Source organism: Suncus etruscus, chromosome 1 (assembly GCF_024139225.1).
Source record: "Suncus etruscus isolate mSunEtr1 chromosome 1, mSunEtr1.pri.cur, whole genome shotgun sequence".
NCBI lineage: Eukaryota > Metazoa > Chordata > Mammalia > Eulipotyphla > Soricidae > Suncus > Suncus etruscus.
This window is the reverse complement of record NC_064848.1, coordinates 73,522,376-73,546,766: the sequence shown is the minus strand read 5'-3', so window position 1 is coordinate 73,546,766 and position 24,391 is coordinate 73,522,376. Positions and strand designations below refer to the sequence as shown.

At 38.2% G+C, this 24,391-nt stretch overlaps 1 protein-coding gene across 1 annotated transcript in view; it reads right to left on the bottom strand.

Annotated features, from left to right (window-relative positions):
* PLPPR1 (phospholipid phosphatase related 1) overlaps window positions 1–24,391 on the bottom strand; it is a 257,000-nt gene that overhangs the window by 15,184 nt on the left and 217,425 nt on the right. Inside the window, exon 3 of the mRNA XM_049773255.1 lies at window positions 4,199–4,387. Coding sequence (XP_049629212.1) covers window positions 4,199–4,387 — 189 coding nt within the window. The remainder of the gene's footprint in view (window positions 1–4,198; window positions 4,388–24,391) is intronic.

Genomic DNA, 24,391 nt, shown 5'->3' with positions numbered 1-24,391 from the left:
CTTCAAATATAATATTTAACTAAATTGGAAATAAAATGATATTTTGTGCTCTGTTTTGTGGTTGATAGTAATATGTAGGTTAAATTTTAGAGAATAAAATATTGAGTATTAAAAATGTAACTATCTCATAAGGGTTTTACTTAATTTATCAGCATTGCATATTTAACTCGCTACAAGTTTTTCTTAAATAAGATGATTTCTAGAGGCATACTGAGGATATAGCTAAAAAGGTAATGCTTGTGTTATGTATGTGGGAATACTGGGTTCAATTTCTAGCATCTCATGGTCCCCAAACATCACTAAGAGTTACCTCTGAGCATTGAGCCAGGAAAATTCCCCAAACCAAATTATAATAGTAAAATCCATTGCTTAGACAAGCACACTTAAACACAAAAGCATCATATAAAATGAATTACTTCCTTAATATTACTTTAGGAAATGAAATTAATATTGTTTTGAATTTATCAAATTCAATATATCATTGACAAGTTGCTTTTCATAAAGAAATATCAGTCTAGGACTAGAATTGTAGGGAAAAAAAACCTGTACTTTTAACAACATGAACTGTTTAAAACACTTTTTAATAGGAAAATATTCTATTTTTCGGGGCCGGGCGGTGGCGCTAAAGGTAAGGTGTCTGCCTTGCCAGCACTAGCCTAGGACGGACCGCGGTTCGATCCCCCGGTGTCCCATATGGTCCCCCAAGCCAGGAGCGACTTCTGAGCGCATAGCCAGGAGTAACCCCTGAGCGTCAAATGGGTGTGGCCCAAAAACCAAAAAAAAAAAAAAAAAAAAAAGAAAAGAAAATATTCTATTTTTCAAGAATTGGGGTCAGGAAGATGGTCAAGTAGAAGACTGCATACTTAGCACATGCTAGGCCTGTGTCTGATTCCTAGTGCTGCATATTCACACAAGCACCTCAGGGAGTAACACTGACAGCCCATGGGCACTGTCCAGTGTCTTGTGAAAATTTACTTTGGTCATTGATGAGTTCAGAAATGGGCATATGTATACAGTCAAATAATTTTTCTTAACAGTTTATTCTTGTCTTCTATCTTTATTATGGAAAGCTTATCTTTTAATGTATTGAAGGAATTTATTTGAAGTTCAATCTTGTATGTGAAACATTTTGGAGTAGTCTTTCTACTTTTGATAGAAATATTTATTTATTTATTTTTTTTGGTTTTTGGGCCACACCCAGTAACGCTCAGGGGTTACTCCTGGCTATGTGCTCAGAAGTTGCTCCTGGCTTGGGGGACCATATGGGACACCGGGGGATCGAACCGCGGTCCATCCAAGGTTAGCGCAGGCAAGGCAGGCACCTTACCTTTAGCGCCACCGCCCGGCCCAGAAATATTTATTTTTAAGAGAAATAGTTACTGATTCTCTCTTATATGCCTGGACAAACATTTCCAAGTAAAGCCATGATTGTTATTGAGGACAATTTTGTGGTAATTCACGCAAGCTTTCTGCAATGCAAATTTTGTGTGCTTTATAATATGCATTGAAAACATTGAATTGCTTTTAGACTCTGAATCATTTAATATAGTTACAAGTTTTGGGACCATACCCAGTGGTTGTCAGGGCTTAAACTGGCTATATGCTCTGGGATAATTCCTGACAGTGCTCAAGGGCCATAGCAATACTGGGGATTGAACCCAGGTAAGTCACATACAAAGCAAGCACATTAATCCTTGTACTATCTCTCCAGTCTTCTGTTTATTGAAAAATCAATGGAACTAACACATAAATTAACAAATTGGCAAGATAAATTTTAGATATTGAAAATTTATTCTAATATTCAATATTTAATTTTTGCACATTTTGAAAGCCTTTTAATTATTTTCATAGAATATCAATTTTTGAGATGTAAGTAACTTATTGACATTAACTTTATAATATAAAATAGTATAGACTCTTACGCCTTTATACATTATACTTTTACATTATCTTTTCTTCCATTTACTTTGATTTCTTTTTTATTTCTGCCTCTCTCATTATATTGGACAAGCCAAGAGAGGGGCCTGCATTTTACTTTTCCAAGAAGTAGCACTTGGGACTAGGAAAATAGAGCAAAGGTTAGGGTACATAATGTCGACACATTCCCAAACATTGCTGAATATGGTCTAGCAGCTTCCAAGAACTGATTCAGTAGACCACGTAGTTCCCAGAAACCCAGGGCCCTAGAAGCACCACATTCTTGGGCTTTTTCATCTAAATGCTGATCTGGCTAGCTGAGAATTATGGGGAGTGGCCACCATACTACTCTACATAAGATCTCTGTGGGAGGTCCTCCTCTCCAAATACAACAAAAGAAGCAGCTCTCAGGACTAGAGTCATAGTAGCAGTACAGCTTGCCTTGCATGCACCCCAGGTGGTCCCAAGTCCACCAGGAGTATGTCTTGAGCACCACTAGATGTGGTTCCAAAACCAAAAAATAAAAAAGAAGCTCTTGATTTTATTTAGCAATATTATTATTATTTTATAACTCACTAATTTTTGTTCATATAAATTATTTATATATTTACTTTGTGTCTTTATCTTCTAAATAAAAAATAATATTTAAATACAAGATATAAGTTTAGGGTAACTTAGGAATGGTTTTTCCTTGCAGTTGGGAGAAGAGAAAAATAATAGATTTGTAAATCACTCAGAAAATGATATGCTAACAAGACAGGAAGAAACAAGCATCTGATTGCTGACTCTGCCACCCAAAAGAGCCACAATTGAACCACTCTGAATTCAGCTCAGTGGGACCTATTGCTTTTATCTGAGTTTACAGTGTCACAATTTTAGGTATGTGAGAGTAAGCCTTGACTCTTCCCATATTTCTAGAGGATGTGTAAAAAGATAAGGAAAGCACAGTGGGATACCAGGATCAGTTTTCCATCCTTCTTAGAGGAGTGAGTTCCAGGTTTTTGATGACATAACATTCTCTTCACACAGAGGAAGTGGATCTGTAATCCTTAAGAAGGCAAGGAAGAGTTTCCAATAAAGTCCTTTGTCTCCCTATTTCTCACCTCTGATAATATGCCAGGTACTGCACTAAATATGCATGTGTGCAAATCAATTTATTTAAGTCCTGTGTAACTCTATGAAGTGAGAGTCACAAGTCTCATGTTTAATGGGGGGGGGGGCAGTAGAGTGACTTGCTGAAAAAAAAACAGAGCTAGAAATTGACATCAGCCACATTGGATATGTCACAATTAGATATATCATGTTGTGTTTCATCAGACATGACTTTTAATTTCAACAGCAGCCTTGATCATTTACAGAAGTTTGCTGAGCCTAGGATCAATGACGAGATGAGCTGCAAGTACTATAATTCATATGTCATGTTATTTCTCTTCAACATTCTATTGCATTTGCCATCTTAAAGCATGCAAAAGATTTTCAGAGAAAACAATTATTGAACATAACATTGAACAATCCTGCATGTCAGTGAGCAATTTTACTCCTGCTCTAGAAAGATGGGAAAGCAATGCAGGTAAGAGAAATGGTAACTCAAATTCCATACCAAATAATCTAATACTTTAAAATACTTAATATATGCCTGTTTCAATAATTTAACAAATAAAATCCATTAAATAAATATAACAATTAATACAGATTTGTAAGCTTTGTGCTTTTAAAACATTCATCCTGGAGATTGTCTGATCAATTTTTTTCTTTTGCCTGATGAGAGAAAAATAAAATGAATAAAAGTAAATTTGCTATCGAGCTAAAGACATCAAGAATGAATTCTAGCCAACTTTAGGTCAAATGATCTCTCTCATCTCTGGCCTTTCTGGAAGTTCAATCAGAACAGCAGGGAATACAGACCTTGGGACATTTTATGATCTGAGTCTCTATACCAAAACTAGCATTTATATTCAAGCCTGTTTCTGAATACACACCAGCCACATAGTATAGTTTTTCAAGAGCATAGGAGCTCCATTGAACACACTAGCCAATCATGTCTGTTGATTTATGATATTTATATATGCTTTCAATATGTCAATTTAAATCCAGACAGCAAAAAAGAAAAACTATCTGTACAAGAAAATATCAATGTTATAGAGCCCCACTCTTTGTATTGGAGGAATCCCTTTAACAAGGATCTCTGATGAATGCCCAGAAAGAGAGAAAAGAGGAGAGGCAGACAGGAAATGTAGTTAGGTATCGGACAATAAAGAAAGAAGTCTATTTCTGTACTTACAATAGCAGTTGGGGTGGCAGCCAGCACGCAATAGAGCACCAGAGGAGTGATGAAGCTTTCTTCCTCTGTCCCTGGGTAAGGCTTCATCAAGTCTCCATCCTGACAGAAGAATCCTTGGATATGCACCTGAAAAGTGTCAGTGCATTCGAAGTAGTAGGCAAGCAGCACTGTCCCGGCCATGATGACAAGCTGAAAATACAGCATGGCCACACAGAGACATTAGCAGGGCTTTGGAGCAGCATCCATCCCCCAGAGCACACTTCCTCCATCACTCCAACAGCTCTCCTGGGATTGCAATTGGCTAGTATGTGTGTGTCTGGCTCAGTATGCTCGGGGCTGGGGGAGTGTGTGCTTGCTTGTCTGCCTCATAACATCTGTTATCTAAACCTCCCAGCAAATAATGAGCAGCTCCCATCTGAGAGGCGGACCACAGAAAGGCTTATGGAAAGACCCAGCTTCTGTTGCCATCTCCTCAACTGCTGCATGGTTACAAGGTTCTATTTCTACTCAGGATGGGGGTGCAAAGTTCCAAAGGTGGGATGTAGCTGTGAGATCCATTCATCTGTTGGGTTTTAGACATGCAATGGTCCAAGACCTATCCCACTATCAGGATCAACCTCCCTCCACCTATGATCCAGAATCCATCCCATGACACCTCCTCCTGCCCCAGCCTGCCATCTCGTAACAGGCACCTTTCTAAGTTTGGTTGTTAAAGTTTGGGTCTCATGACTTCATTTTTGTTGGCTCTGGCTTAGATATTTACTTCTGTTCTTTCTTAACATCATCAATGCACCTGAGATACTTTGGCTCCTCTCCCCATCATTTCAGATGTGTGTGGCTTAAAATGCTTTTATCTGAAAATACCTATAGGACAGCTAGGGTAAAATCATAACCCTTTTCAAAGTTTGGGAAATCTAAAATTCTTATTCTAGCCCAAGAACTTGAAAGACTAACCCAAGATTATATAGCCAGTCAGGGTTAAATATAAAATTAGAAACATTAATTTTTTTTACTCCAATCTGGAGAAGGATAGCCAAACTAGCTCCTTACAAAAGCAGAAGAGCAACAGATGAGACAGACAAGCTCCACACTAACACAGAGAGGGATTATTTGAGTTTGACTCATCATCATCTCTATTTCAGCTGCAACACTGAAGCAGCATTTTTAATCCAGTTCTATTCTCTGCAACCAGATAAATATCTACTCTCTTAGGAGATCAACTCTGCAATTCTTCTTCTCTTTGAAAGCATAATTCCTCTCTTCCTCCTTCCTCCCCTTTTACCTTTCTCCCTCCCTCATTTTCACTTTCCCTTCCTCCCTTCTAGCCTGCCTGCCTGCTATTTTTTTTGAGGCACACTCAGTGGTTCTCAGATATTGTCCCTGGTAACTTGAGGGAAAATGTGTCAGTGATCAAACTCAGGCCAAGAGCAGGCAAGACATAAGCACTAGCATTTTTAGCTATCTCTCTGCCTGCCCCTAAATAGTGTGTAGTGTGATATTGGGTATTGAATCAAGTTCTCCATGTAACACAAGTGATCTGCCTAGCTCTAAAAGCAGTATTTTTCTAAGCTTTGGATTAATTTGGGTTAAATGTATTTATCTCCTTTTTCCATTTCCCCTATTTTAACATGTTGTTTTTTGGCTCAGAAGTTCTTAGAAATTTCCCAGTTGTACTGTGACTCAAGTACAAACTCCTAAGCACCCTACTATAAATAAAGGTCTTTCTTTGTCTTTTACCTGCATCCATCACTACTTTTTGTCTCTAACCAGATTGGAATTACATTTACTATATACAGTCCCATGAATGAGTTGTCTCTGACTCTCAGGGATTAGATTTTTTTCCCAATCTACATTTCCTACCCTCTATCCAGTATACCTTCTGTCACAACTTCTGACCATCCAAATCATCTCTGGAATTCCTGTGTACTTCCCTGTATCTAAAATTGTACATACAACATGTTATCTCAAGCCCTCATGCCAGCCACTCTTCTGTTTGAAGTACCTGGCCCATTTCTTTTCCTTTTAACAGCTGAGAAGAAACTTGATAAATACTTTTTCTGTAGCATGAGAGATAGTGGTTGGAGAAGTACTCAGGTGCTCAATTTGTATGCAGCTGAACTGGGTTCAATATCCAGCACCACATATGGATATAAGGTCAAACCCATTCGTTACAGATTTGGAGGCCTCCTAAGCAACGTTGCCTGCAGTCTTGAAGTCCTTCAAGCAGCACTGGGTGTGACTTTCAAGACTTTGCGCATCACCGAGGGTAGCTGGGTAATTCCTGGTACTAGAAAGTCTGAGCAGTACTGTCACTCTGAATTGAACTGAGGAGTCATTGGTCAAAAATTCAGGAGTGGTGGCCGGAGAGATAGTATGGAGAAAAAGCATTTGCCTTCCATGCAAAAGGACGGTGGTTCGAATTCCGGCATCCCATATGGTTCCCCGTGACTGCCAGGAGCGATTTCTGAGTGTGGAGCCAGGATTAACCCTTGAGCGCTGCTGGGTGTGACCCAAAAATCAAAAACGAAAATAAAAAATTCAGGAGGGGCCAACAGGCTTTTAGAGCAGCACTTGGAAGACCACCCCTGAAAAAAAATAAAAAGAGGGACAGGTGACCCAACTAATGGATGCACTTGTCTGTGGTTAGAGTTGCACGACCAATTAGATCTTAGAAGTAGCTTTGAGAGAGAATGATATGAGTGAGAAAATTAATTTTAGACATAAAGTACTGGGGAAATTTGGAGACTCAAATTGGTAGAGGCATTTGAAAATTTTGACAGGTTGTAGAAAAAAATTCTGATTCACTAGCACATGTCATTTTATTTATTTATTTTTTTTTTGCTTCTTTTCTGAACAGATATCACTCTGTCATTTGGGGGGGGGTCATACCTGGCAGTGCTCAGAAGTTACTCCTGACTCTTTGCTCAGGAATTACTCCTAGTGGTGCTTGAGGAACCATGTGGGATGCCGGGAATTGAACCTGGGCTGGCTGCATTCGAAGCAAACGCTCTATCCTCTGTATTATCTCTCTGACCCCATTCTCTCTTTTTTGTTTGTTTGTTTTTGTTTTGTTTTGGGGTCACACCTAGTGAGGCTCAGGGGTTACTCCTGGCTATGTGCTCAGAAATTGCTCCTGGCTTGGGGGACTATAGGGAATGCTGGGGGATCGAACCGCGGTCCTTCCTAGATTAGTGCATGCAAGGCAAACGCCCTATTGCTTTGCAGTGCCACTGCTCTGCCCCCCACCCCATTCTGTAATTTTTAAGCAATCCTAAAATCTCCCCTGGACTCCCCGAAGATGATGGGTAGTGATGCACACTAGCAAACATGGAATAATACAAAAAGTAATTTCATGTTTCTTTTCTATTGAGTATTCTTGTGACTATACATTAGAAAGAAGCTTGTGAATTTTCTTCAGGAACACCCCTCCCATTGATGCTGCATTCCTAAGCAGAAGGATGTGCCTAGCTACAGTGGTATTGTGACACAATTAGCCATCACCCTTCTCCTGCTTTCTCTTGTCTTGGTTCATGATGCATCACTGTCTAGGTTTGTGTTATTGGTGCCAGCTGGCACATGTGCCATCTCCACTGCCTCCTCCCGCCTCATTTAGGGAATCATGGAAAGAGGCCATAATGTTGGTGTCACAGGAACAGATGGGGAAGCTGTGTTGGACCCAAGTGTTAGTGGAAGGTTGACAATGTCAGTACACAGAGCAATTATGGCTGTCAAGGGGATAACAAGGTGTAAGGAGCTCAGGTACCAGGGAATGTCCTCAGCTGTCACTTCCCAAGGATGACAATTCTGATATATAAAAATGAATAAAGTTCTGATTATTTTATAAGAATTCAGAAGCATGAAGCCAGCAATATGTGAAAACTAATCTCAGGGTTGGGAGCCACTGATTCGAGAAAAGTAAATGTAAAATAAAGTGATAGGTAGAAAAGTCACAAGCTTAGGAAAGAGGCTGAAATGGCAAGAATATTTTCTTTGATTTTAAAAGTCTGGATCAATTGCAAACCACTATTTTTATAGAAGCCAAATAGGAAGAACAGGTAATGGCATTAAGAGTTTGTGTATATATACTCCTAAGTGTGCTCATATAGGTAGAGTCAGACATGTGAGATTAGGAGAGACTGTTCTATGAGAGAGAATGGACATATTTTACACTGAGGAATCTGATTGCTTAATGCTCCACCATCTTATTTTGTTCAAGAACCAAGGGTTTTTATTTGCATTTCCCTTAGAATTAATGAAGAGAAACAATCTTTTTTTTTTAAGCTAAATGAATGTCCTGTGTTTTCTTCATGAAAGTGTCTGTTCATGTCATTTCCTTATTTTTTAAGTGGCTATTGGGTTTTTTTTTGTTGTTGTTGTTGTAAAGCTTGTCATTACTTACTATATTTTGTATAATACTCCTACATCTAATGTATTACATGCAAATATGTTCTACTGTTTCTTTTATTTAATCCTGAGTTATTTTTTGTCATGGAAACAGTTTTCAATTTGGCGTAGTCCAATTTTAATGGACATTACAATGAACCTAATGCTTTGCATAGAATAGTCATTTTGAAAATGTTATTGCTTCCAATCCATAAACACAAAATATTTTCCCATTTCTTGGTTTCCTATTTATTTCTGTAGTAATTTAGAGTTTTCATCATATGTCTTTCACATATTTTGCTAAGTTGACTCCTATGTATTTGATATTATGGGTCATTATTTTAAATAAGAGTAGTCTTCAATTTTTTTCTTTTCTAGTTAATTATTTTCAAATATAAAGGGATCACAGATCTGAGGATGCCTGGCAAAGGTGGAGTGTGGGAGACTGATAAGGTGGGTTGCATGTAATGTAAGTATATATGTCTAGTATCATGGGCACTTTGATTGCATGGAGCAAGTTCATTGTGTATACAAAACACATAAATTTTAACACTGTTGTAAACATGTGCCTCAAACCATAATAATTAAGTTTTTAAAAATGAGTTTGTTAGGCAACATAATAGGGAAACTGACACACACAACTGAATTGAAGGGATGAGTGATGGGTGTGGTATTAAAATTATGTCCATGAGAAAACATTTTGCAAGACAAACACAAATAAATAAATAATTTTAATGGTTTTTTCAGTGCTGGGAGAAATAGTATAACAGGAAGAGTTCTTGCCTTTCATGTGGCCAAACCTGGCACTGCATGTATTCTCTGCGTACTACCCAGAGTAATTCCTGAGCACAGAGCCAGAAGTAAGCTTTGAGTGCTACTGGGTGTGGCCCAATCCCCACACTCCCAGCAAATTAGTTAGCCAACGTGGTATTAGGTGGGATAGGATCTTGAGACATTGGTGGAGGGACATTGACATAGGTGTGGGTATGGAGATGGAGTGTCATTTGCTTGAAACAGTACCTAAAATTTTGGAAAAATAAAAATTTTAGTAGTCACTCAAAAACTTAAGAACTTGATCATTTTACCTTAAACAATATGTGTTTTCCTTTGCAAAAAAGATTTCTTAACTCTGGCTTACTCAGAAGGTATCAAGACCACTATAAATTAGTAAGTCAAGCACCACTTAAACATTATTTTTTTGAGGGGGAGAGGCCATATTGGCAGTTCTCAGGGATTACTCCTGACTTAGCACCCAGGAATCACTCCTGGTGGGCTAAAGGAACCATAGGATTTGCTGAGAATCAAATCTGGGTCAGCCACATGCAAGGTAAACACCTGCCCATTGTATAGTATAAAATCCTTTTAATTGATTCATGTAACACATCAATATGAATGTCAATATTTTTATTTTTGGAAATAATGTTACCACATAGCACCGAGCAAGTGCTTTGTTAATTTTTTTCAGTATATAACAGATAAGAAAATCATGCATAATAAAATGCAAAAAAGTATTTCATGCTATAGGTTGTAGGAAACGATTCTCTAAAGCAACATGATTATATTAGATTCTTGTCTTAGTACAAGTTTCTATACTATAATGACTATTAATGACTTTCCATTTCTCCCCAACCTGCATATTTTAATGGGTAAGAATATTTTCTTGTGGGGCTGGCGAGGTGGCGCTAGAGGTAAGGTGTCTGCCTTGCAAGCACTAACCAAGGAAAGATCGCGACCGCGGTTCAATCACCCGGCATCCCATATGGTCCCCCTAAGCCAGGGGCAATTTCTGAGTGCTTAGCCAGGAGTAACCCCTGAGCATCAAACGGGTGTGGCCTGAAAAACCAAAAAAAAAAAAGAATATTTTCTTGTGAATATCATAATTGAATCATGTCTATATGAGAAAATATTCTTTCTGCATAGAGAAGCAAAGGTGTACCCATAGGAAAGGGTACACAGATGGAATGTGACTGCTTTATCAATCAACTAATTTATTTCCTACTGCACCTAGATATTATTCACAAAATTGTTTTACAAAGTTGTTAATAAGGGGCCAGAGCAATAGCACACTGGCAGTGTGTTTGCCTTGCATGCTGCCAACTCCATATGGACCTGGGTTTGATCCTTGGTATCCCAAATGGTCCCCTAGCTGACCAGTAGCAATTTCTGGGAGTAGAGACAGGAGAAACCCCTGAGCACCATTAGGTATGGCCCAACCCCCCATAAAGGTTGTTAATAAAACTAAATATCAAATAACACAACTGGAGCTAAAGTGAAAGATAGTACAGTGAATAGGTTATTTGCCTTGAACACAGCCAATCTGGGTTCAATTCCTGATACTTCATATGGTCCCCTGAGCCTGCTAGGTGTTATCCTGGAGTAATTCCTGAGTACTGGTAAGTGTGGCCCAAAAAACTAAAATCAAACAATATCCCTGAAAAAACCTATATAAAACAAATCTAATAAATCAGGCAGATACTTTGAAATGATAGGATTTTTTTTTTTTTACTCTTATAAGGCTCAAATGCCAAAGAAAAGTTTTCCACTCAATGGACTTTTTTCTTTCTTTTTTTTTGTTTGTTTGTTTGTTTGTTTTTAATTTTTATTTTGATCATAGTGGCTTACATATTGTTGACAATAATATTTTAGGTACATATTTACATAAAATCAGGGGGGATTCCCATCGCCAAATTGTCCTCCCTACACCTCCGTTTCTGTCCTACCTCCCATTTCCTTTTCCCTCACCCCAGGGTGGCTAGAATATGTGGTCCCCTCTGTATCCAACCCACTACTTAGTAGTCTTGCACCTGTTTGGTCTTGATGCCTCCCTTATTTCCCCCTCTAACTGGAGGCAGGACTAGCTAGTTCAAGTTGCGTGGTTTTGTTTGAAAAAGAGAAAAGTAATAAACTGGGGTAAGAGTCTAATACCCCGAAAATGGGCGGAGTCCTTCTAAAGGCTCTCATCATCAATTTGGGAGATGGAGAAAAAGAAGGTGAAACACGCCACTAGTACCAAAAGAAGTATCAAATATCCAGTGAGGCCTCCAGCTATATCAATAAGCACCTCAAAGAACAGCTAAAACAAACAAACCAACAAAAACAAAAACAAAAACAGACAAACAAAAATCACGCCATGGTCTTGAATTGAGAAACATGGCATAACACATAACGAAAGAGAAGAATGGAAGAGAAAAAAAAGTATAATTGGGGACAACACTTTCAATAATCACACCCAAACAGAGAAATCGACCAAAATAGATAGGTAAATCAAAAATAATAATAACAATAATAAATGAAGGTAATATATACATTTATATAAAAAATAACCAAGGTTTTGTGCTTTTTTGTATTTGTTTTTTCCCTCCTGCCCTGGCACAGTAAATATTGGGGTCATTCGAAAAGGAATTCACTTGGCCTAAGAGATATGGGGTTTCTCCGTCCTTGGAGCATACTGTCATGGGATCAACTCTAGACTTTGCTCAGGATCAGTATCCTTTACTTTCCCGGTGGTGTTTTTATTTATTTATTTTTTTTAAATTTTTTTTGGTGTGTGGAAGACTTCTGCTCTGTGTTTAGAGTCTCAGTATCTGCACAGATCCTGAGGTGGGACTTATGATGAAGTCAGTCTTTGTGATTCTAGAGGTTCTGTTACCTCAGTGTCATTTTAAACCATCTTCTGTGGTTGGTGATCTTGGTCTTTGCACTGAACCTAGGGTGGCACCAAAGATAGCGTCTTTCTTTGTGCTTCCAAAAGCCCCATTCCATTACAATTGTCTCTGCCGGACCTTTGGGACTGGGGATCATGATTATTGTGCAGGTCATAGTTCAAACCCTAAACTAGGGCTTTTTTATTGGTCCCAAGATGTATACAGTCTGGTCGTGGTTCTAGCAGCCAGTCATCTGCAAATCCCGATCTTGGTTTTTGGACCTACCAAAGGGTGCCAAGACTTCTGGTTTTGTCTTGTCGTTAGTTGGTAAGGTAGGCTAATCTGCTCTAAGGTCAAGGTGTTCGCATTTTCCTCGTTGTCAGGATATCATGTTAGAGCTCTGAGGAAGACAGGAGGATGGCCAACAAACACATGAAAACATGCTCACCTTCACTCATCATTAGGGAGATCCAAATTAAGACAACAATGAGATACCACCTCACACCAGTGAGGTTGGCTCACATCAAAAATAATGGAAACAACCTTTGTTGGCGAGGATGCGGTATGAAAGGAACTCTCATCCACTGCTGGTGGGAATGCCCCCTAGTCCAACATCTATGGAGAAAAGTCTGGAGAGTGCTCAAAGAACTCAGAATTGAGCTGCCATTTGACCCAGCAATTGCTCTCCTAGGCATATACCCCCAAGACGGAGGGACATTCATTCCAAAATACGTATGCACCCCACTATTTATTGCAGCACTCAGTATAATAGCCAAATCTTGGAACCAACCTCGATGTCCAACAACAGAGGAATGGATCATTAAGATGTGGTACATATACACAATGGAATATTACATGGCAGTCAGGAACGATACAATCACAGACTTTGCAGCAACGTGGATGGACCTAGATCATGTTATGTTAAACGAAGTAAGTCAGAAGACAAAAGAAAAACACAGAATGGTAGCACTATTCTGAAACACCTAGAACACATATTTTATACACAACTAATACCTAACAATCAAATAACAGGGTTTAACAGGGTAGAAACTCCGAACACTGTAATAGTCAACATATACATGGGAGCAGTGTCCAAAATACATGAAAAAGGAACAATGCAAACTCTTGACTACACATTATACCACAAAGAAAACAACAACAACAGAAACGGCAGCATAGAGAGAACAGGTATGTAATCAGACTTCTACAACAAAGGCCCACAATAATCCCTTAGAGTTCGTATACAGGAACACAAGTATAGAACACCAAGGGAAATCACGGACTGCAATGGCAACATACCATAACACTACCTTTTAATGTCTTTATCTTACTATATTTTAAATAACCTCTCAGCTTTTCTGTCCACAGGCACCCTTGGATACAAAGGGCGGACAAACTAAGGTGGCAACTCGGGATACCACACGGGATACCATACCTTGCATGCACTATGAGATGGCCACGAGAAAACTCTTTAACATACACTTTATCTCTAGGTAATACCTTCATTTAGGAATTGAAGCACGTGACCAGTCGGACTACCGAAGCAGTACCTGAGACGTACAGAATTAAACTACAGGCTCTATTCTTCGAACACTTTCAATCAATTCAGCATTCCCTTGCTATTCTCTCCTCTCTTCTCACTACATTTTTTTTTCTATTCTGCTCATTACTTTTTTTACCTTTCTCTTCCCCTTTCTCTCTAAGGTATTTTCTCTTTTCTCTCCCTTCATACCCTTCCCATATACCTTCCCCTTTTTCCCCTCCGGAAATCCAACTCTCCCTTCACCCCTTAATCCCATCCAGATCTCCCACCATATTAAAATTCTTCACCCTCAGTCCTTATTCTATTAGGCATCAAGATCGACCTCCTACCCAACGAACCAGTACCCAGCACCCAGGCGAGGGGGCACCCAGATAAACCCACACCTCGTCTCCTGCAAGAAAAGACAGCCAACTCCCCTGTGGACTCATGCTGCGAGGCCCTCCCTACCAACTCCCCCTAACGCGGACTTTTCCTTGAAACCGGGCCTAGGTCCAAAAGTATCCCCAATGCAAGAACTCTTCCAAGACCTCCCTGCCGCAAATTTTTACCAATCTGAAGGAGGTCAGGGGATGTGTTAGGAAGATGCTTGGGAACCCACACACCACAAGAAAAACCCAAAAGACAATGGGAAAAACTGTACTTCCAACATAGGCATCAAACCTGTAATACACCACCTCTTTACCTGCTCTCCCCTAAATGTAAGGTAGTCCTCTGCACCACTTTGGTCCCTTAAAAACTTCGCTAATTCATTTTATTTCTTTTTTTTTTCGTTTTGTTTTGTTTTGTTTTTAATTTATTTATTTATCTTTTTTAAATGATTGTCCTACATATATATTTGTGAGCACCTACATTTTTTAATTTCCTTTTTTTTCTTTTTTTTTTCTTTTCTTTTCTTTTTTTCTCCTCGTTTTTGGGTATGTGACCTGTTTCGGTTATCCCATCAGTCCACCCACAAATACACAGACATTATAATGTAGCACCACTTCCCCCTGCAAAGGCACACTAAGTAAAGGGGAAATCTTACATATATATATAAAAAAAGAGCTCCTATCTACTAGAGATAGGAACTCATAGTTGTTTACAATATAGGGATATCTCCTGCCTTGAAAATATGTCATGTGGAATCAACTTAGACCTCAGGTGATTAGATACCATTCATCCAGCCTTGAACCCTTGATCCCCGACATAGAAACGGCACAGCTCTTCACAAAAGCTGCAGGAAACAAACTCCATCCGGGACAGCCTTGATACGGCGGGACCAACAACAAGACCCAGCTCTAACAGGATTTTTTTTAACGAGAGAATCATTATAAAAACAAGCCCAAAGAAATTATGGCTTTCAACAAAGGATCAGTGACACAACTTCAACTAAATTATCTTGTATGACATTCATGCTATCCTCTGAGATAATGAATTATTTCCATTTAAAGAGGAAGAGGGAAATAGCTCAAAGTATTAAGAGTATATGTTCTGCATGCAAAAAAAACATGTTTGAACGCAGCTCCACATGGGTCAATAAGAACCATTATTGCAGTTCTTGAGCATTGCTGTGTGTGCCCATCCCATTCCCCAATAAAAAATAAATTCAAATGCATGGTAGTAGTGAATAGTAGACATTGCATCCTATATAGCTAAATATCTGGTCCTACAAAATTGTTTCTTTGATTTAAGTCTTGCAGAGAACATAATTTAACAATGTTTCCCATTTTCTCTTGTTCTTTGATTTCTATTTGACCCTTTTAATGATTTCTCACATGGCTTTGGGATGAAAATGGATAAAAATGAAAGTCACCCCAAAATTCTTTCTTGCTATTTATAAGTATTACTTTTTTCTATCTCTCACCATCTTTCCTTGATTCCTTCCTTCCCCATTTCCTTAATAAATTTTGGTGCCTGCCTAAATTCTGTTCCTAACTCTCTTTTCACTATCTTCCATGCTTCCTTCTTGGAAGATATATCTCATATTGACATTCCACTCATATTGACATTCATATACCATTCTCATCTTGATATGCTTTCATGATCAATGTGGTATTCCTAAGACACTTCAAAATCATCAAAGCATTTTCTAGTCTCATTCTGCAGCTTCTCCAAATTTTTTAATCTAATCAATGCTCTTCCTCTCACCCACGTTAGAATTTCATTGTTTTCATGAACACTTCCTCCTTCCTTTATCACTCTGACACCATAACTGATCAATTAAGAAAGTTACACATCATGCCTTTCCTGTTTAACTCATTATTCTCATATCACTAGCACAGTCCTATTGAAGCATTTGCATCTTTTCACCTACACTATTGAAATAGTATTTTGCTTGCTTTCTCTGCCTTTGATATGTCAACCTCTTTATACCATTCCTTATCCTATTGCAGAAGAATTTTAACTCAAAGGTACTGCTGTGATTGTCTTTCTACTCCAAAGACCTTTAGGCTCCAAAAAACAGACAACTTCAGCCAAGCAAAGAAATTTTTGTCTATGGAAGCATAGTTTTGCCTTACCCATATTTTTTTTTCTTTTGGGGGGCCACATTCAGTGACTCTCAGAGGTTACTTCTGTCTATGTGCTCATAAATCGCTCCTGGCTCAGGGGATCATCTGGGATGCCAGGGATCGAACCAAGGTCTGTCCTGGATCAGCCACGTGCAGGGAAAACATCATACCAATGTGCTACCGCTCTGGCCCCTGTCTTACCCATATTTTTGATAATAGAGTGAAGTTTTCCATTTGACTAAAAACTAAGTGAGTGGATTTCATTAGGCATTATTACTAGGCAGAAAATATACAGGCCTTTTTCTGAGTCTTGACTACTTGCATCTTCCAACTTGGCCACTCCTTAAAGTACAAATGCATATGCCATGTCCTTCTCCTTATATTGGGGGAAAGGGATTGTTATTTTTTTTCTTTTTATAAATATTTATTTAAGCACCATGATTACAAGCATGTTTGTAGTTGGGTTTCAGTTATAAACAGAACACCCCCATCACCAGTGCAACATTCCCACCATCAATGCTCCCCCCTCCTCCCCACCCTTGACTGTATTCACATTCTACAGGCATTCTACTTCTCTCATTCTTTAACATTGTCATTTTAGTTGTTAGTGTAGTTATTTCCCTAACAGAGTTCATCACTCTTTGTGGTAAGCTTCAAATTGTGAGCCAGTCCTTCCAGCCCTCCCAGACCTTAACTCTATTGTCTCTGGGCCTTATTACAGTAATGTCTTTAATTTTTCTTAAAACCCATAGATGAGTGAGACTATTCGGTGTCTATCTTTCTCCCTCTGACTTACTTCACTTAACATAGTAGATTCCACCTACATCCAAGTATAGGAAAATATCATGACTTCATCTCTCCTGGTGGCTGCATAATATTTCATTGTGTATATGCATCACAGTTTCTTTAGTCATTCATCTGATGAAGGGCATCTTGGTTGTTTCCAGAGCCTGGCTATTGTAAATAAAACTGCAATGAATATAGGTCTGAGGAAGGGATTTTTGAATTGTACTTTTGTGTTCTTAGGGTATAACCTTAGGAGTGGAATAGATGGATCATATGGGAGTTCAATTTCCAGTTTTTGGAGGAATCTCCATATTGTTTTCCATAAAGGCTGAACTAGACGGCATTCCCAGCAGCAGTGAATAAGAGTTCCTTTCTCTCCACATCCCCGCCAGCACTGCTTGTTCTCATTCTTTGTGATGTGTGCCAATCTCTGTGGCATGAAGTGGCACCTCATAGTTGTTTTGATTTGCATCTCCCTGATGATTAGTGACATGGAGCATTTTTTATGTGTCTTTTGGCCACTTGTATTTCTTCTTTGAGGAAGTGTCTGTTCATTTCTTCTCCCCACTTTTTGATGGGGTTATATGTTTTTTTCTTATTAAGTTCTGTATATCTTAGATATTAGCCCCTTGTCTGATGGGTATTGGATGAATAGTTTCTTCCATTCTGTAGGTGGCTTTTGTATCTTAGGCACTATTTCCTTTGAGGTGAAGAAGCTTCTAAACTTAATATAGTTCCATCTGTTTATCTGTTTCCACTTGTTTGGAGAGTACTGTTTCCTCCTTGAAGATGCCTTTAGTCTCAATGTCATATAGTGTTTTACCTATATGTTGTTTTATATGCTTTATGGTTTCAGGCCTGATATCAAGGTCTTTAATCCATTTGGATTTGATCTTTGTGCATGATGTGAGATAGGGATCTGAGTTTGCTTTCTTGCAAGTGGCTAACCAGTTGTGCCAACACTACTTGTTGAAGAGGCTTTCCTCACTCTATTTAGGAATTCTTACACCTTTATCAAAGATTAGTTGATTGTTTGTCTGGGGAACATTCTCTGAGTACTCAAATCTATTCCACTGATCTGAGGATCTGTCTTTATTCCAATACCATGCTGTTTTGATAACTGGTGCTTTGTAATACAGTTTAAAATTGGGGAAAGTAATGCTTTCCATATTTCTTTTCCCAAGGATTGATTTAGCTATTCAAGGGTATTTATTGTTTCAAATTAATTTCAGGAGTGTTTGATCCATTTCTTTGAAAAATGTCATAGGTATCTTTAGAGGGATTGCATTAAATTTGTACAATGCCTTGGGGAGTATCATCATTTTAATAATATTAATCCTGCCAATCCATGAGCAAGGTATATATCTCCATTTCTTTGTGTTCTCTCTTATTTCTCAAAGTAGGGTTTAGTAGTTTTATTTTGGTAGGTCCTTCACCTCTTTAGTTAAGTTGACCCCAAGATATTTGAGTTTGTGGGGCACTAATGTGAATCGAATTGTTTTCTTAATGTCCATTTATTCTCTATCATTATTAGTGTATAAGAAGGCCATTGACATTTGCATGTTAATTTTGTAGCCTGCCACTTTGCTATATGAATCTATGGTTTCTAGAAGCTTTTTGGCAGAGTCTTTAGGATTTTCTAAATTTATTATCATGCCATCTGCAAACAGTGAGAGCTTGACTTCTTCCTTACCTCTCTGGATGCCCTTGATATCTTTTTCTTGTCTATTCGCTATGGCAAGTACTTCCAGTACTATGTTGAATAGGAGTGGTGAGAGAGGGCAGGGGGAAAGAGGTTATTTCCTTATTCTGATTAGGAATAATACAGAGAAATATAGGATGCACAAAATTATTTAATATTGTCATGTTGATTGAAAATCACCTATAGAAATAGATCATTAGTGAGTTTAAATTAGGTTAAGCTGAAACATAAAGCTCATTTCTTTCATTTTTGCACAACATACAGCATTCCCAGGCCTTTCTCCTGACTCTGTGCTCAGGGGTTACTCCTGGTGATACTCAGGGGGATCATATGAGGTATCAAACGTTGAACCTAGGGTCTGCTGCCTGCAAGGTGAGTACCTAAAACCCCTGTGCTATCTCTTCAGCCCAGGCTGATATTATTTTGTTGTTGTTGTTTAAATTAAAAGCCAACAAACACAAATAAAAGATGCTAAATGTAGAGTCAAATAAAACTAGTAGGCATAACTAAAATGTGATAAATCAGGATAAAAAGTTCTAATTAATTTTTACATTGAGAAATATTTCTTAAGGACCAGCACAAAGTTTAGAACAAGGCTCTACTACTCAAGAGCTACATAGATTTGAAGACCTGTGGCTCTGTGAGAGAGGAGTGAGCCAACAAGCAAACATTGTTCAGAGAACCACACAGACAGAAAAATCAGCCAGAGATGAGAGTTTCAGTCCTATAGTATCAGCAAACAGAATTTGTTCAGGTAGCATGCTTGAAAAAGACCCCAAGTCTCAGACAAGATCATAGGCCCAATATAGCAGTTTAAAATTTTTTTGAAATACATTTTTATTTAATTAAAGAACTATGATTTACAAAGTTATTGCTGGTTGAGTTTTAGGAATATAATATTTCATTACCAATCCCACTGTAGAGCATGGAGATATGGAGAGGAGAAGCTCTTCAGTGACCCTACTGAATAGGTGAGTTCATTCATATCTGCTGGCCTTCGAATTTCCTTCAGAGGCAGCAGAACCTGGAACTTCTAGCCCTGCCTCTGCAAAGGCAAAAGTTTCTGAGCTTTCCAGCTTATAAATCCCTTTTATTATTTTCCTCTTTGGTCCCCAACTTGAAACATGTTATTTACTTAAATAATTGAGATTTATTTATAGTAAATTTGGGTTATTTTAATTTCTAATTACAATAATATTACTTTTAAATAAAATGCACAGATTCTGAATGGCATAAAAGAAAGACTTTTATCCAAATTTAGTGAAACCAGATATTTTTATTATTCCGTTCAGGCTTGTCACAGATAAGCAAAAACATACATTTTATTCTACTCAAGGTTCTGAAAGAAAGAAAATAGCTCATTGACCTGGGATCAATATCACTGGAGATGGTCATTTGGTCATATGGGCAAGTTTTGACTATTCACTGAAAATTGCACACTAAATACACAGTGGTGGTTCTATTTCAGGACTGATTCCCTGACTGGAGCTAGGTACTGAACCCAAGTTCAGTTAATAAACTCTCTAAAGATTTGAAGTGAAATGTGTAAAAACTTAATATCTTTGTTTTTGTTTTTGCTTTGATTAATCTGGTCTCTCAAGCAGTTCTCAGGGAGATAGAGGGACTCTCTAGGCCACTGAGTCACTAGGTGATAACTTGTCCAATCAGGCTGGCCAGCACAACTCTACGGCCCAAGGATGTGATATTGTTGGTACTGCATGCTGGGAACCCCCAAGGCTACCTCAAAGAGTAAAGGCCTCTATGGCTCTATCTGGGGGATATCTAGGGGAAACATGTGATACCAGAGATTGAATCTGGGCTCAGGCACAATTGCAAAGCATGAGCTCCTAATCTCTGAATATTCCCCTACCTCTTCTGTGTCCTTCTGAATATTAGAATTCTAATATGTAAGTCCAGTGTAATGAGACATTCTTTAGTTATGTTGGGTTGAGGTTTGGTTATCCCACAGCTCCCATAGGGAAAGGGATATACCATGCCCCCTATCTAGGTAGGACAGGACAAGCTGGTTCAGTAGCAATTCCCCACAATAAGTAATCCACACAGATATGAAGGTTATAGCAGGCAAGAAAACTCACACTGCAAACTGTTCACCCACAAGCCAGTCACTCCACCAGGTAGAACCACAAGCCTGATGGCAGCCCTCTCCTAAACTCTCCTGCTTCCCATTTATTGAGATCCAATCAAAGCCCTCCCCCCCAGGGGGGGGTAAAAAGCCAGATGAAGGCATTGGGAAAATGAGACCAACAAAAAATAATTAAGAAATAAATGAGAACTATTTGATACAAATGGGAACTATTTCAAAGGCCTCAATTTACCTCATAGTCCACTAGCTCCATCAGAGCTGTTTTGTAACCGTGTTACTTCAGTTCATGCTGTATAAAGTTGATGCTTCTTGATTCACTTTTACCTTTATTTAAAATGACCTTAGTGGTTTCACATAGTACAGTTATTTTTTCAGCACATAAATTCAAGCATCCATGAGCAAACCAATCCTCCTGTCCCTCACCCCCATTCCAGTGCCCTTCAAGGAATTAGTTATTTGGGACCTTGGAGTGGGACAGATGCAGTAGTCCCACAAGTTTTCTTAGGTCTAGATGCCCAGTTCCTGTTTCATTGTAGAAAGGAGCACTGTTGAGAAAGTTACAAGACTAAAAAGGGGCTATTAAAATGACAGAATTTAAATACAACCCCAGAGGTGTCACTTTCTTCCTGAAGAAGAAGAAGGAAAAGAGGATATGGATATGAGAACATATCCACAAAATACTTTGAATTTCTATCTACACTTTAGTCGAAACATAAAGGAAACTCTTTGGAAATCAATTACCAAGCACCAAGAATACTTACTTCAACTCAATGGCTGGAAAAAAAAGATTGTTATTTTTGGCATTTGAAAAATATGAGGAAAAGTTAGTAAGAATAAGTAGGCCCCAAGGGACTTGAGTTATATAAGTAAATAATTTATCCATAAAATGAGGACGTCTCAATTTTTAAAGAGACAGCCTGTGAAAGTACACTGCTATGCTAAATATAAAAGAAAATGTATGGGGCCAGAGCAGTGGCGCTAGAGGTAAGGCATCTGCCTTGCAAGCATTAGCCTAGGACAGACCTTGGTTTAATCTCCATCTCCCCATGTCCCATATGGTTCCCCCCAAGCCAGGAGCGATTTCTGAGGGCATATCCAGGAGTAACCCCTGAACGTCAATGGGTATTGCCCAAAAATAAAATAAAAGAAAAAGAAAAAAAAGAAAATGTAAGTTCCTAGCAATCTTCAATAATTCCTTCATCCATGTTTTCAATAAGAGAGATGCAGTCTAATCAGTGGATATCTACTATATGAGTAAAACCTGACTTTACAAGCAGACACACAGGTCCTGTAATTCAATTATTATCAGAGCAGTATTTTCTTTTTAACTGAACCCTCAATTGGCTTTGGGGAGAAGAATTTGACCTCTGACTAAAGAATACCTTTTCAATTTGTCTGACAAATAATTTTAAATTTTGTGCTTAGCTGACAAAAAAATAAAAGGAATTTGATTCTTATTTGCTTTGAACTGTTCATGCTATAGAAATAGCTACATTAAAATCTTAATGTCTGATACTACAAGTATAAGTAAATTACTTCAGCAAGAAACCTCAGGATCAATTTAATAAAAAGGAAATACAATAGAAGAGGTTTTCAGCTCAACAAAAGACATCTGGCTAGTCATTATGCATTTTTTGTAGCTGAAGAATTAAGTGGTCTATGAATTTCCCAGTATTTTGACTCCCTACTTATCTCCAGTGGTAATTCACTTTCCATTACTAGGAATACTTTGAAACAAGAGTCTAGGGAAAGATGTTATAAAAAAAACCCTCTAAATCATAGTGGTTGGACAATGGCTTGCCAGTAGTCCTCAAACTTTTAAAAAACAGGGGCCAGTTCACTGTCCCTCAGACCATTGGAGGGCCGGACTCTGGTAAAAACAAAAACTATGAACAAATTCCTATGTGCACTGCATATATCTTATTTTGAAGTGAAGAAACAAAACAGAAACAAATACAATATGTGGCCCATGGGCCGTAGTTTGAGGACCACTGGAACTTTAGAGGAAAGTAACGGGATGAAGGCTCATTCCTAAACTCCCTATGCAAACCTAATTAGATCCTAGTGCTATGATATTGTGGTGCCTTCATTGGATTTCCTGTCTCCCCTCCAGGCCCTAAAGTAAACAATCATTTGATCATCTAACCCTAATTTTGCTCAGATAGACAAATAGGTATATATGTGTGTGTATGTACATACATGATCACTTTAATTAATAGATGAGATTTTTATTCTGTTTTGCTCATAGCAATTCTACCATCTGTTCAAGGAATATGTGCTCTGAACTGGTATGTCTTGTTAGTGTATTGGTTGAAATTAAAGTTATTATTTTACTTTTTTGGTTTTTTGGGGGGGTATTTTTATTCATTTGGTTTTTGATCTTTGGGCCACACCCAACAATGCTCAGGGGTTACTCTTGAGCTCTGCACTCAGAAATTGCTCCTGGCAAGCTCAGGGGACCATATGGGATGCAGGGGGTTGAACCTGGGTCAAATGCCCTACTGCTGTACTATCACTCCAGCCCCAAAAGTTATAATTTTACTTTGTTTTACTTTGGTGGGCACAGTTTGGGCTATCCTCACTGGTGTTCAGGATTTACTACTTAGTGGCTCTGTGCTCAGGGATCACTCCTGGCTGTGTTTGGGGGATCATATGTGGTGTCAGGGATCAAATCAAGGTCAGTATATACAAGTCCTATAATCCTACAGAGTATCTCTGTTCCCTAATAATCAAGTTTTTAATATCAAGTAGTGAAATTAAGCAATAACGCCAAAGTAAAATATGTTAATGGACTATTTTGTTAAAAAAAAAAGACAAAAGAGAGGAAAATCTGAGATAAAAAGATATAGTAGCTATTTTTTCTAAAAATAAGTCATATTATCATAAATGCATTTTCATCGTTTTAAGATGATAGTAAAGAAATACATTGCTACTAAACATTAAAATATCATTGTGATTTCTAAATAGATTAGAATAAAGCAAAACCAACATTGACTGTTCTGTGTGCTGGATAGAATAAATATTAAAAGCTCTCACTGAAAGATAAAGCGAAGAATACATGGTGGAGCTTCCTATATTTGCTTTCAAATAATTTAACAGAAATACTTATGATGCCATTTTAATTTCCCCACTAGAGGGAAAATGATTCTTCTTGCTAATTTACTTGGGAATTAGGCAAATGAGAAGAAAAGGAAAAACATTCAAATTGACCGGTTTGTTTCCTTTTTAATTAAAACAGATAAATCTCAACATTGCAAATGATTTAGATGTTCTCACTTTCCTTTAAAAATTACTGGGTAGGGATTTTCCTTATTTCTCTTAAAATTACCAAATAAGTTTTCTCTATGATAGAGCCTCTCCCAAACTCTTATAAAGACCCTGCATAAATGCAGAAACCTGTGCCTCACACTCTTGAAAAATGTCAGTTTAAAGGTGTTCAGGTGCCTACATCTACCACTCTGGCTACATATGATGCAGTGAACTACCCTACTGAAAACACTCAGGTGTGCATCTAGTTTCATGCACCTTACAGGTATCTCCCA